Here is a 14590-nt window from a genome sequence, read left to right as displayed (position 1 = left end):
TGAAGTACGGTGAAAATCTTTGTTTATGGGGTTTAGGGTGTAGGTTTGCTCGCTGAGCTGTAGGTTTGATATCCAGACGTTTCATTGCCTGGCTAGGTACATCATCAGTGGCGACCTCCAAGTGAAGCGAAGCTGTTGTCTCCTGCTTTCTATTTATATCTTTCTCCTGGATGGGGTTTGTGGTGATGTCATTTCCTGTTCATTCTCTGAGGGGTTGATAGATGGCATCTAGATCTGTGTGTTTGATTATGGCGTTGTGGTTGGAGTGCCAGGCCTCTAGGAATTCTCTGACATGTCTTTGCTTAGCCTGTCCCAGCATAGATGTGTTGCTACCAACCAACACACTCAAACAAAAACTAACAAATTTAAAAGACCCAGTACAACCCATGGACAAAACCAACGTCATCTACAAAATTCCATGCAAGGACTGCCACAAACACCATGTAGGACAAACAGGAAGAAAGTTAGCCACCAGGATACACAAACACCAGCTAGCCACAAAAAGACACGACCCTCTCTCCCTCGTAGCCCTACACACGGATGAAAAAAACCATTTCGACTGGGACAACATCTATGCTGGGACAGGCTAAGCAAAGACATGCCAGAGAACCACTCCAACCACGATGCCATAAACAAACACACAGATCTAGATGCCATCTATCAACCCCTCAGAGAACGAACAGGAAATGACATCACCACAAACCCCAGGAACCCCATCCAGGAGAAAGATATAAATAGAAAGCAGGAGACAACAGCTTCGCTTCACTTGGAGGTCGCCACTGATGATGTTACCTAGCCAGGCAATGAAACGTCTGGATATCAAACCTACAGCTCAGCGAGCAAACCTACACCCTAAACCTCAACCTGAGCTACGAACCTTCACAAACCTTGCAAAAATCTTTGTTTACGAGCAGTGCTGGCAGACCATTGGAAGCAAGGATGTACAGATCAGAGGTTGTAAAAACACTTGGAGACATACAGGTTACATTACACTGGATGTGCGCTAGGCGAGATCAACGTCACTAAGATCGCTATTATTTGATGCAAGAGAGTCCATCAGTCTAATATCAGCCGGGATAAAGTTGTTGTGTTCAGGCTTCTGTATCTTCTGCCTGATGGAGAGGTTGTAGGAGATCATTACCAGTTACACCTGCCCCGCTCCTGAACCTGATGGCTATTCCTCCAAAGATACTTGAGTCCCACCAATTTCTTGCTCATTGGCAACATCACCTGGCAACACTTTTATATGTATGCTGACAACACTCTGATCTAAACAGTCACCATTTCTCTCCTAGATTACTAGACTGCTTATCTATCATCCAGTACAGTGTTCATGAGCTTTAACAATTAAATATTGGTACATCTGAAGCCAACGTCTTTGGTCCTAACTATAAACTTCTGTGGACAGGTATATATACAGGTAACTCATAGAGAGTCCTACAGTACAGAAAAGACCCTTCAGTCCATCTATTCTGCACTAACAATTGCTACAACAAAGGTGCATGAATCCCAATTTCCTGCCCTTGTCCTATATCCTTGGATGTAATGATAATTCAGGTGATCATTCAATTTTCTTAAAGGTTTCCAGCCTCAACTACTTCCCCAGATTCCCACCACCATCTGAGTTTTTTTTTGCAAATCCCCTCTGACTCTTCTGCCCCTTACACTAAGACTATACCACCTCATGATTGACCCCTCAAGTAAGGGAAGCAGCTGCTTCATAATTATCCTATTCATTCCCTTCATAATCTTATACATCTCAATCATGCCCCATTCCAAAGCCGCCTTTGTTCTAAAGAAAACAGTCCAATCTGTCTAGCCTGTCCTTGTAGCTCAATTGCACCATCCCAGGTGACATCTGATGAGTCTCCTCTGTATATTCTCTAGTGCTATCACATCCTTCCTGTAGTGAAGTAACCAGAACTGCACACACTACTCCCACTGTGGCCTACTAATGATCTGTACACCTCCAACATGACCTCCTTGCTATTAGATTCTATGCCCAGACTAATGAAAGCAAGTGTCACATATTCCTTCTTTCTTATCCTATTCATCTGGTCTGCCGATTTCGGGGATCTGTGAATAATTACCCCAAGATCCCTCTGTTCCTCTGAACTACCCAGCGTCCTGCCATTCATTAAATGCTCTGTCTTGTTGTTTCTTCCAAAGTGTATCACCTCACACTTGCTAGAGTTAAGTATCATCTGCCACTGCTCTGCACATCTGACCAACCCATTTATATCTTCCTGTAATGTACAACCATCATCTTCACTATGAATCACCCTACCAATCTTGGTGTAATCTTCAAACATGTCCCCCACATTTTCATCTATATCATTTATATATATATAACAAACAATTAAGGTCACAGTACTAATCTTGTACACTGCTGGAACAGCCTTCTATAACGACCCTTTGTGTCCTATTACTAAGCCAGTTTCTGATCCATCTCTCCATGTTTCCCTGAATTCCAAAACCATTAATTTTCTCATTCAGAATTTTCTCCCATAGTTTCCCCAGCACTGACGTGAGACTCTCCAGTCTGTAATTTCCTGATTCATCCCTACCACCTTGTTTGAAAAGTGGAACCACATTCGCTGTCCTCCAGTCCTCTGATATTTCCCCAGGGACTAGAGAAGAGTGACTTGCCAGTTCAGTGGACAATAAATAATCATTTGTTTTAGGAATATTATGGAAAGAAATATTCATGTTCTGAGCTGCATTTTTTAGAAAATCTTTATTTTCATTAAAGCAGTGTAAATATGCACTATTTATTTGTTCATGGGAGGTAGCTGTCGCTCACGCAATGAGTATTTATTGCCCATCCCTAAATGCTCAGTGAAGGTGATGGTTGGGCCATGTACAGTCCATTTGTTACACTGTGCCATGGACGCACTTTATAGAAATTGCTTGTGTATGTGGCTGATGATCCCAAGTAGAGGCAGTTTCTAATTGTTCCATGTCTGCTCAGCAAAGAGAGATACATTGGTGGTGAGCTCCGTCCTGAACCACTGATAGCCTGTGTGATCTAAATACACCTACAGTGTTGTAAGTTAGGACCCTCTGAGATTTCAAGCCAGCAACAATGAAGGAGCATTTGCGAAATGAAGATGGTGTGAGACTTGGAATTGTGCAAAGCGTAACCAGAAGAAATCTACATTTACCTTTTAGTCAGGGAAGAGGTTTACTTGAAGTGCATTGATAAATGAAAATTGGCTCCCGCTGACCAGAGGAATATCAATTATTTTGAAAGGATGAAACTTCTGATGTAAACCATGCCCCCCCCCCCGTCACCATTTGTGGTGTTATTGAAATATAGCCAGGAAATTACTGACTTTATCAATCCTGAGAGAAGTTATCAGTTTAATGAAATAAGTGAAGATACATACATACATCCATTAAATTTAGTGCAACACTAAAAATATATTTAATTTTATATTTAATTTAAAATGTAATCAAAGCCACCATGCCTGCCATCATTTCAATTAATGGTGTGGCTAATTTGCGGGACTCGTTGTAAGAGAAACTCTTAAGTGCCAAGCCATTCTGTCGGTCTTCAATGTGGAGCATTCGCCGCAGGTTTGTATTGTTTTAAATAACGGCGCTGAGCCTCTGAAAGCAAGTCAAAATCTGCCGTGTATCCATGGCTATAAAAAAAATCCTTCTGAATACACAGTTGCCATTTAGTTAATGCTGGGCAATTGGGCGGTATCACAAAATATAGAAAATATTCACGGTCCCTCCTGTGGGCTGGTCACCTGCAACTTCCCTACCCAGTGTGCATCCTGACTAGGTCCTGGACCAGGTTGGTACTAGCGAGATGAGAAGCTCATGAAGACATAAGGACAGCACAACTCCTTTTCAGGCCAGTACTGCCGAGAGAGTACCGAGCTGTGACTGAGCCCATTAGGCACTGATCAGTCCTAGGCTATTGGACAGGAAGAATTCTGCTACCGTTTTCGGGTCCCAATCATTTCTTTCACATGAACATCACGTTTATCCCTGATTTGTTATTAATACTGATGCGGTTTCCTTAGAAACTGCAAAGGAAGAACTTTACCAGGAAAAATATATTAAGTTTAAATTCCAGACATCTTTTATATATTTAAAACCCGCAAGAGTAAGTTATAAATAATAACGTTCTAATTTTTATTGCATCTTGCTGTCTCTTGGCTCTTCTGCTTTATGGCTATAATGTTATTTCCGATAAAATTTTAACTTGTCTTTGTTAAGCTGCCCCGGCACCGACATTCTCATTTTTCCTAAGTTACAAATGGGACTGATGGAAATTGCAAGACGAGTTAGGAAGCGCTGTTACTGCGCTGACATTTAAAAATAGCCCCGTCTGCGGCAAAGCTCTGATGGTCTTTGGCAGGCATTTTGAATGTTTCCGATTCAACATTACCCTGAGCGACGCGACGGATGGGCAGAGTGGCTTTTACTTAAAACAAAACCCTCAAATGGTTAAAAGACAGAATGGTAACACACGGCACAACCCAATGGTTAACGGAAATTGATAGAAAGTGAACGGAAACTTATTAAAACTGAAATAATATTGTCCGGGGTCAAGCTGCAGCCCCCATCGCTCTCGACAGCCCTCCGTGGTGCCGGCAGATGCTCCTTCTCCCTGGATACCCGAGCGTTAACACAGCAACTGAAGGGGAGAGCTGACAGGATCTCTGACCAACCCCCTCCTCCACTAGCCTTAGCCCAGCTCTGAGTCTGTAACTTTAATGAGCACAGAAATACCTGTTGAAGTGAGAATATTGTAAATTCACGAACCCGTTTCTGGAAAGGTAAGATAACAAAATACAGAAAAGTGGGAGCTTCAGCAGATCTATTCCATCCCTCGTTGGATCTTAAACCAATCCACTTGATGCTGCAGCTGTCTCCTTTACCGAGCTCCTGCCTTCCTTTTTTTTTTAACCGTACACTTGCTCCCGACATTTTTTTTAAAACATGCATTTGTTCCTGGTGCCCATTTACTTGAAGGCAAGCGGGATTCACAGTGTTTCCAGAAGGCGTCCAAACCCCAGCGTGTTATACAGCCTCATTGGCGACACTTTTGGATTTGCTGCTGTCAAATTGAGTGAGAGCATCGTGGCCAGGGAGTCTCATTCCTCTTCATTGCAGGGTCACTTTGAGCTGAAACCCTGAAATTCTAAACTTGGCTTCCAGGTGTACATAGCTCTAATCCACCCGGCGACCGTTCCATTGGCCGCTCCGTGAAATAAAGAAGTTCTGGATGTTTTTGTTTTGTAAATGTATTGGTTTAACGTGTACTCTGTATTATGCTGGCCTGAGAAAGCGCCCTGGTTCCTTTTACTGTCTGTTTTAATGGCTTATTTATCACTATCCCAGTAGCCTCGTTTCTAATTCCTTCAATGCACCCTCAACCACAAGGCAGTTTCTATTTTAAAAAAAGACTTCCCAAAAAGAGGGTAACAGTCTAAGGAGAAAGTGAGGACTGCAGATGCTGGAGATCAGAGCTGAGAATGTGTTGCTGGAAAAGCGCTGCAGGTCAGGCAGCATCCAGGGAACAGGAGAATTCGGGCATGAGCCCTTCTTCAGGAATGGCAGTCCTGTCAATTCTCCTGCTCCTTGGATGCTGCCTGACCTGCTGCGCTTTTCCAGCAGCACATTTTCAGCTAACAATCTAAGACCAGGTAAACAAATGAGAAATGTAGTTTAAAATAAAACCCGAAAGAACAGCTGCTGCCGTAAATTAGAAACAGAAACATTTCTGAAAAAGTCAAGCCGAAGTTTTGAGTTCTGAGGAAAGGATCACTCGACCAGAAACGTTAACTCTGCTTTCTCTCCCCAGACTCGCTGAGTTTTTCCAGCAATTTCTGTTTTCCAGCATTTCTTTGGGGGTTTTTTTTTGTAGTGATTTGGTTTATTAGGTCACGAATTTGGTGGTTTTGCTCCTAAATCTGTTGATCCCAAGGATCAGCTTTGTATCTGTACCTGATCTTTCCCCAGGACTTGGGTCTATTAATATATAATTAGAGCTGAATAAAAGCAAAATACTGTGGATGCTGAAAATCTGAAATAAAATCCAGACAAGCAGAGCAGGTCTGGCAGCATCCATGGAGAGAGAAACAGAATTAACGTTTCGAGTCTGAGATGACTTCTTCAGAACTGAAAGGTGTTGCTAATTATATATCTATATATATATGAATGACAGAAGCAGAAAAGGACAATGCAGAAAAACAAAGGGATTGTTAATGACGGTGAGAAGGTTAAAGTGTAAAATAGATGCAAACTGAGGTGTAAGAGTGTTCTCCCTACCAAGAGCGAAGTCAGCTCGAAACATTAACTCTACTTTCCGCAAGGAAGCTGCCAGACCTGCTGAGTTTCTCCAGCAAACTCTGTGCTTGTGTAAACAAGGCAGCCACATGCAGCTGTTTATAACGTTCAATCGAGATAATGCAGCAAGCTGCTCAAATATTCCAACCTGGGGCACTCTGCCAGGGTCATTCCCCGAGAAGTGACCTTTGTTTGGTAAAACACTTTTTTTCCCCCCTGAGGTGTTTAACGCCCCCAAACTAACCGCCCTGGCTCTCCAGCTTCAGGTTGACCAACTTGCTGTTTCCTCCCACAGTTCAAAAATGTGCAGGTTAGGATAATAGGCCATGCTAAATTGCCCGTAGTGTGAGGTGAAGGGGTAAATGTAGGGGAATGGGTCTGGATTGATTGCTCTTCGGTGGGTCGGTGCGGAATTGTTGGGCCGAAGGGCCTGTTTCCACACTGTAAGTAATCTAATCGAACTGTGAGAATAGTTGACTCTAAAGACGCAGAATCTTTGGGAATGAGGACCAGTTTGTTAAAAGTTGTCCAACACGCGGTCCATTGGGAATACACTTGGGAATATCGGGAATTACCTCACCTTTCCTGTTTTAAAGTGTATTCCCAATGGACCGCGTGTCGGACAATTTTTAACAAGCTGATCAGGACATGACACTGCGATCTCATGGGACTGGGGAGAACCACGGAGCAATTCCCGTGACTCTGCCCCGGAACGAGGGTGAAACACCATTCCCCCCCCCCCATACTTGATGGAAAGAGAGACGCAGTATGTTATCAACTGGAAAGTAATTATCAATGAAATAGAATGGGAATTACAGGATCTATGAATTGTATAATTCTAATTCTATTTCACGGAGAATTACTTTGCAAATCGAATGGGAACTGGAATGAAATTTGGGAAATCAGGTTGAAGTGCAGTCACTTTGACCTGTGAATTGACTATCGCGTTCAAAAATAATGACAATAAAATGTACGAAGGACGTGGTTAAATGGGTGACTGAAAGAATACCGGACGCAACAGGCGCGATGTAATTAAATATGATCACCGCTCCCAAATGTCCCGGTCGCTGTTCATCTTTAAAGGTAATCGTTAAAGACAAATGGGACTTTGATTTATTTGACTGACATCGAGAAAGAGACACCATATCCCACAAGCTAAACTTCCATGCCAGCGGTGATCGATTTAAAAATGAATAGCTCTTTGGTGATTTCAATCTTGTGTTTGAAAATGAGTTCTAACTTGATTTCTGCTCATAAAAGTCAAGTAAAAGGGATTGCCTGTGTTTAGCTATATACTGGACATCGCTACGGTGATTATGTTAAAATCGTTCTTTTTGTTGCAAAATAAACTCAAAATGATGGGATTATTAAATCAAAACGGGGAAACTAATAACCAACCAACTCAATTAGCCCCATAAGCAATGAAACATGGTCGAACGGGGAGAGTCGGGAGAGACGCTGTGTGTGTGAATGATTAGCTTCCATTTGACTTGCCCCTTGAGTCAATATTTTGATGGTCCTATATGTTACTGCAACTATCTCCTTCCCGCTCCTGTTTCATGGGGAAACAGTCTTTATACTACTTTGATTCTGGATTAGAGTGGTGCAGGATTTTCCTGCTCCTCGGATACTGCCTGAACTGCTGTGCTTTTCCAACACCACTCTAGTCCAGGGTTTCCAGCATCTGCAGTCATTGTTTTTACCTTTATACTAATTTGACCCGAAGCTGTGCAGGACACTCGCATTGTCCCTGAACTGATGCCTGCTCTGCCCAGCGTCATTTCTCATCTGTTTTGTGAAATCTTAAATGCAGCGAGTGTGCTAAATGATTGAAATCTGTCTTTTACTGGGCCCGAGGAAATGTCCACCTGTTGAAGGATAATGCATATTTGCAGCAGGATCTGCAGATTAGGGTTTTGCTCGGTTCATATATTGCTTTCAGTTAAAATGCAGTTTATTGTCGACATTAGGAGCCAGGATGCAAATCAAAGACTAGAGTGGTCATATTGCAAATTACTCGCATTGATCTTCCCGGCAATTATGGACAAAAGATGGGGGTGGGCGGGCACCAACATTTTTTAAAACTATTTTCTTTAGACTGCCATTTAAGGCATTGAAAATAAAGGGTAACGCCTGTGTGTATGTGTGTGTGTGTAAAAATTCATCATTTCTTGGGATGTATCCCCAGTGAAGAGGAATGAGAATTTTTCCCACATGGAAAACTGCAACAGCGCAGTGATAGACTCCCTTTCCCATTGGGAAGATGTTCTCTCATCATTAAAGGCATGAACACAATGGGGTTGTGTGGAGAAGGTGGGGGGGGGGGGGGGGGGGAGGGGGGTTAGGATGTCGTTGCAAACCTATGGGGAAAATTCGCTTTCTTTCTAGCGTGATCACCATTTAACTCGAAACAATAAACTTCACCCATGGATTTTCCTTATAATGCCACTGGCCTGAAAGGAATCCTTCTTTAATATTCCTCGTTCTTACCCATATTTTTAAAAATCCATTGACCTTCAGCCTTTGTTTTCGCAACTCTTCAAAACGGCAGCAAGTTTAAGGTCTGCAATAGTTAAATTGTCGCCGTGGTTCTGTTCGCCGAGCTGGAAGTTTTTGTTGCAAACGTTTCGTCCCCTATCTAGGTGACATCCTCAGTGCTTGGGAGGCTCCTGTGAAGCGAGACAGGGGACGAAACGTTGGCAACAAAAACTTCCAGCTCGGCGAACAGAACCACAGCAACGAGGACCCGAGCTACAAATCTTCTCACAAACTTTGAAGTTAAATTGTCATTCAGGAAACTAAATGTATCACCGCAGTGACTGTAGGTCGCAGCCAGGTTAGTAAATCTAAAGTCAAAACAAACAGTTTGACTCAAATCTTTTTTTTAGCAAGTTACTGATACTTCTTTCCGAGCGACTATTATTTAATCCAAACACCCTTTGCACAGTAACTTGAGACCTGTGGGTTCATTTCTAAAAGAAAATCAAATTAGATTTGTCTTGTTGTATCAGTTGTATTCCTTTGCGCTAAATTCTATGTACATGGCCTCTGGCCATTTAACCGTCAATCGATGTACTAAAATAAGTTCACGGCGTCTTCAGAATATTCCAGAATCCCCGGGTCACTAAAATCCTTTCGAAGATCATCAAAATAGTTTAGAACCCAGCGTCAGAAATGCAAGGTGTTCATCGTCCTCCCTGACCGACCACCCTGTGCCCATCAGTCATCCGTGAAAATGCGCTTCTAAGCAGCCAAGAGGAAATCCCCGACCCAGTTAATGGAGAACGTTCGCTAAGTGGCAAAACCAAAGCAATTGGGTTAGGAATCCTACAAGGCAGGCACAAAGCGTCATAAGCAAACCCAAGATGCCAAAGGTGCTATATTTGCGAAGCTTTTATTGTAAATATTTTTGGGCGCTGGCGATTTTGTTATGGGATGTTAGTTCAAAGGAATTATTTGGTCTCACAGAACTTTACAGTCAACTGATCCGTGCAGCGGCTCCATGTACCTTCAATTATAGTCACAGCGTTGAACAAAGACCGGATGATGTTAACGTACTCAATCACCTCTCTCTGCAGATGAACTCAGCATTTCTGAAGAAGGGTCATTGGGGTCGATATGTTTTCTCTCTCCACAGATGCTGCAAGACCTGCTGGGTTTCTCCAGCAATTCCCGTTTTTTTGTTTCAGTATTTCAAATCTTTTTCTTAAAATAAATTTTGACTTAATGTTTAAGAACTTGCAGATTTCATATTTTTTTTAGAAAGATCATTCATTTTACAATATCTTCTTCCGGGGTTGCTTGCCTAATCCTATTATTTCCTGGTCCCAGCGAGAAAACGCTTTCAGGCGTCGACGTATATCTTCCCCGGAGATGCTCTGGACGCGGCCTACATGCTCCACATTGTAAACAAGTAACTGCAATCAGAAAGCGATTGAAATTGGGATGGCGCGGTCGCATGAATAAATCATTAATAAATCAATGGCGTGTTTAGGGACTGTTTAAACAATTGTCAGCGATATTAAACTACTTTCTTTAACCACCACATCAAAGTTCCTCACAAGGGCATCAACCCACTCCCCCCTCGATTCTGATCATTTTTAAAATATCCTCAGTCTGTTTTACTGATTTTACTCATTCTAAAAACCTTACCCTCAAATGTTTAATTGTATTTGTAAACGGAATTAATCTGGTGAAGAAAGATTCTTCAGGGTATTGGTGAATCTGACAAGGGGAAGATATCAAGTGATTTTCATTCTGGCAAGAGCGTTTCAAGAATTACCGCACACTCAGTAGGTCTGGCAGCACCTGTGGAGACAGAATCGGAGTTTAAGTTTCGAATCGAACCTGTCTCTTTCCTTTCTGGAGAGGAACAGCTTCTGTTTCTCTCGCCGCCGTTTCTGCCAGACCATTTTGAAAGTAAAGCAGATGTTGCGCCTTGGGTAAGTCCCTCGCGTTTGTGACTTCTCGAGATGAAAGTATTTCTGCAGAGAGTCGGTTCACTTTAACCTGTTGTGTCAGAATGATGCTGTTAAACCTTAGCTCCCTCTGTGATGCTAACACTATAGTTGTCTCTCAGACCGGATTCCAGATCTGTAGCCGTGTGTGGCAGGTTACTACGATAAATACTTAACATTCACATTTTACATTGTAAACTGTTTTACAACTTTTAATTTACAGAAAGTGGTATTTTTACACACCACATGGAGTCTATATATCTCTCTCAAAATAATACGTACTTCTGTGGAAATAAATGGAATAGCGCCTAATCAGAGTAGGAACCAAATATATTCCCAGATAGGAATGCGCAGATATCCAGTGGTTAGAGAACACCTGCACCCACCCCCCCCCCCCCCCCCTCCCCGCCGTATAACTGAACCTGTTTGTAACCGGGAATAAACGATGAACACGAAGGCCACAGATAATTTAGACGTATTTTAATATATGTAAATATCCAGTAACAAACACAGTCGGGAACATACATTTGGAACCACGATATAAAAGCTAACAGTTAAGAAAATAAGTTGTGTAGAAAAAGGGATTGCATTTAATTTAAGAGCAGTCGACAGCTTCACACGAGTGGGTGATGGGAGGGGAGCAGAAACGATGGTGTTTAAAGTGATCCAAAAAAAATTTCATGTGTGTTTACAAAATCAAGATCGGTTTGAAATATGGGAAAAATGGAAACGTCATAAGCTACTGAACCAAACAGACACAACATCAAAATAGATAACGAAATAATGCAATATTATCACAATAACTTCTTTTAATAAATAAATAAAACGAATAAATTATAAAAATGTATTCATTTAGCAATCAATACATATATCCAGACAGTAAAATTATATGCAACAAACCCATTGAAGGTAAAACGTGGAAAGCTTCGAAAAATTAAGGCATTTACATCATTGTGGTGAAACATTCGGATCAGTAATCCAAGGCATTTGTGGCTAATCTAAAGGAATGTTCTAATTACTGCTTTGTTCAAGACAACTGAAAATCTCCATGTGTCCAGTGTATCACAAAGCTACATTAAAGCTGTTATTGTTTTGAGTGAAAGGTGCAGTTTGTGAGATGAAGGTACAGTACACGGAAAGGCGTTAGCGTTTAAAAAAACAACAGCGAAGTTGATTTGATTTTTATTCTCTTCCTCTCTCTCTCAGGATGTGGCTAAGTAGCAACTAGGAAAGGCACGGTTTGTCACCCCCCGTCTCTCTCTCTCTCTCTCTCTCTCTCTTCCTTTTCTAACAGGCAGGGCGCACTGGCATTTGGAGAAGGATAACTTGCCTATTTTCTGACGGGTGGCATTTATTGATGTGTCTGGTGAGTCCAGGAGAGCTGTAGAAAGTGGCCGGGCAGTACTTGCAAGGGAACACCTCGGAGGTGTGCAGGCGGAGGTGGCGCTCCTGGCTCGCCTTGCTGGGGAAGGTCTCGCCGCACAGTTGGCACGGGTGGTACTCGGAGCCCGCCTTGGGGAGCTGGCCGGGCGCCGGGAGCTTCTTGTCGGCCGCTTCGCCCACTCCTCCGCCGGGGAACGGGGGGTAGGGGTCCCCTGGGTGGGAGAGCAGGTGCTTCCGCAGGTAAGCCTGGCGCCGGAACCTCTTGCTGCACCGGTGACACTCATAGAGACCGTCCTCGGACCCGGACTCGGAGGGAGCGGAGCCGGGGCTCGGGGTGTCCCGGTCACTGGGCTCCTTGGCGGCTGCCTCCCCGGGGCTGGCTTTGCCGGGTTCCCCCTTGGGGCTGGAGGTGGCGGGGGTCTGGGCCCGGGGTTTATGCCAGCGGCGGTGTGATGCCAGGTTGGCCGGGCAGCTGAAGACCTTGTCGCACTCCGGGCAGCGGTACTCCACCCGCACGATGCGAGAGCACTTATGTTGCGCCAGGGAGAAGGGGTCCATGTACTCCTCCTTGCAGAGCTGGCAGATAAACTCCCCAAGGGGTTTTCCTCCTCCTCCTGCTGCACCCCCTCCTCCTCCTGCCGCCCCCGACCTCGGCTTGACCTCCACCGGCCCCTCCTTAATCTTCAAGCCCAGCACCGGGGAAGTGGTCACCTCATCCTCGAAGTTGAGTTTCCTGATGGCTTTGGCTTTCTTGGGGGCGGCCGCTTTGACGCTCTGCCTGTGCTGCGGGGCGGCGCTACCTCCTCCAACGCTGCTGCAGTTGTTGTTGTTGTGGTGCTGCTGGTGGGGGTGGGGGTGGGGGTGGGGGTGGGGGTGATGGTGGGGAAGGCGCTGAGCCGCTTGGCCGTCCGCCGGCGCCAGCAGCAGCAGCGCCCGGTCCAAGGCGCCGGCGAACGGCGGGGGCGCGGCGGGCGGCTGCGGGAAAGACTCGGCTCCCGCCGGCGACGCCAGGCTCAGGAAGCGGGGGCCGTGCTCCCGGCTCACCGGCCGCGCCACCGGCGGCTGCGGGAGAGGCAGCGGCGGCTGCTCCAGCTCCCGGGGCACGGCCGGGAGCCCGCTCGACAAACCCCGGGGGTAACCGGAGACCGGAGCTGGGAAAGTCTCCAGCCCCGGGGCTGCATCTTCGGAGCGGATTCGGTAAGAGACCGGGGTCGATTTCCTGCTTCTCTTCACCAGGAATCCTCTGGGCATCTTTGGGAGTGTGTGGGTGGGTGGACCCAGGAATAAGAAAAATAATAAATACAATCGAAGGCACTTGTTTTCCTTAAAAATAAATAAATAAATTAATAAATAAACGAAGCGGGTGAGTGCCAGGGTCGGGTATAAACAGCCTCTCCTGGTTTCTATCTGGAGGCTGGTGCCCGGTGAGTGAATGGCATCTCGCCAGCCTCCTGCCCCCACCGCCGCCGCCTCTCTCCCTCTCTGTGTCTCTCTGTCTCCCCTGCCCTCGCTCCCCCCGCTCCCTTTAAGGCCGGGGCCGCTCCCAGTCTCCTCACCCCCACCCCCTCCTTCCACCACCGCTGGCCGAGTGGCCTCCCTCGGCCAATCACAAGCGCGGAAAGCTGGAGCCCAGCCAATGGAAGGCCGAGTCTGTCTCTCTCTCTCTCCCCCCCCCCCCCCCCCCCCCCATCGCCCATCCCCATACCCAGTTTTTCCACTATCAGTAAGCAGATTTGATGTGCAGGGACTGAGGTGTGCTGTGTTGTGTTGGGAGGGAGAGAGAGATGCAGAGAGAAGATGTAGACACAGACTCAGTCAGAGAGAGAGACACACACAGACTCAGAGAGACACACACACACACAGCCTCAAATAGAGAGACACACAGACTCAGACAGAGAGACACACACACAGACGCAAACAGGCTCACAGCTGCACCGGTGTGCGGCAGTTGAACCTCTTTCTGCACCGGTGACACTCATAGAGAGGGAGACACACAGAGACAGAGAGCCACATCGACTGAGAGAGATGCACAGACTCAAAGACACAGGCTCAGAGACACAGACTCAGATTCAGACACACACAAGCCTCAGAGAGATACAAAGACTCAAAAAGTCTCAGACGCACACACGTAGACAGACTCAGAGAGACGCAAGACACATTGAGTGACACAAAGACTCAGACTGACACAGGCAGACATAGAGTCGCAAAGAGACTGGGCACACAGACTCAGGAGACACAACAGACGGAAACGTGACTCATGGACGGCGAAACATACAGGCATCAATTCACACAGACATACGGTCACAGGACCCAAAGACACACAACATGAGTGGAAATTATTCTCTCCAAGCCCCACACATCAAATTCGAAGGGCCGAAGGCGGCCCCACTCATATCTGATGAGAATCCGGAACCCTTCATGATACAGTCGACCCAAAGAAA

At 45.3% G+C, this 14590-nt stretch overlaps 1 protein-coding gene across 1 annotated transcript; it reads right to left on the bottom strand.

Annotated features, from left to right (window-relative positions):
* Positions 1 to 11225: 11225 nt before the first annotated feature.
* insm1a (insulinoma-associated 1a) lies at positions 11226 to 13621 on the bottom strand. The gene has a single exon (XM_043696831.2). It carries the CDS (start codon positions 13398 to 13400, stop codon positions 12054 to 12056), a length of 1347 nt encoding a protein of 448 aa, XP_043552766.2. The 5' UTR covers positions 13401 to 13621; the 3' UTR covers positions 11226 to 12053.
* Positions 13622 to 14590: the final 969 nt, after the last annotated feature.

This window comes from Chiloscyllium plagiosum, unplaced genomic scaffold (assembly GCF_037043375.1).
Source record: "Chiloscyllium plagiosum isolate Xiang-an unplaced genomic scaffold, Cpla_swu_hap1 HiC_scaffold_10, whole genome shotgun sequence".
Lineage (NCBI taxonomy): Eukaryota > Metazoa > Chordata > Chondrichthyes > Orectolobiformes > Hemiscylliidae > Chiloscyllium > Chiloscyllium plagiosum.
Note: the sequence above shows the minus strand (reverse complement) of the source record. Positions and strands in the feature narration are given on the sequence as shown.

What these genes read in the sequence shown, in the direction of transcription:
- insm1a (XM_043696831.2), bottom strand. Translation starts at nt 13,400, where the DNA reads ATGCCCAGAGGATTCCTGGTGAAGAGAAGCAGGAAATCGACCCCGGTC.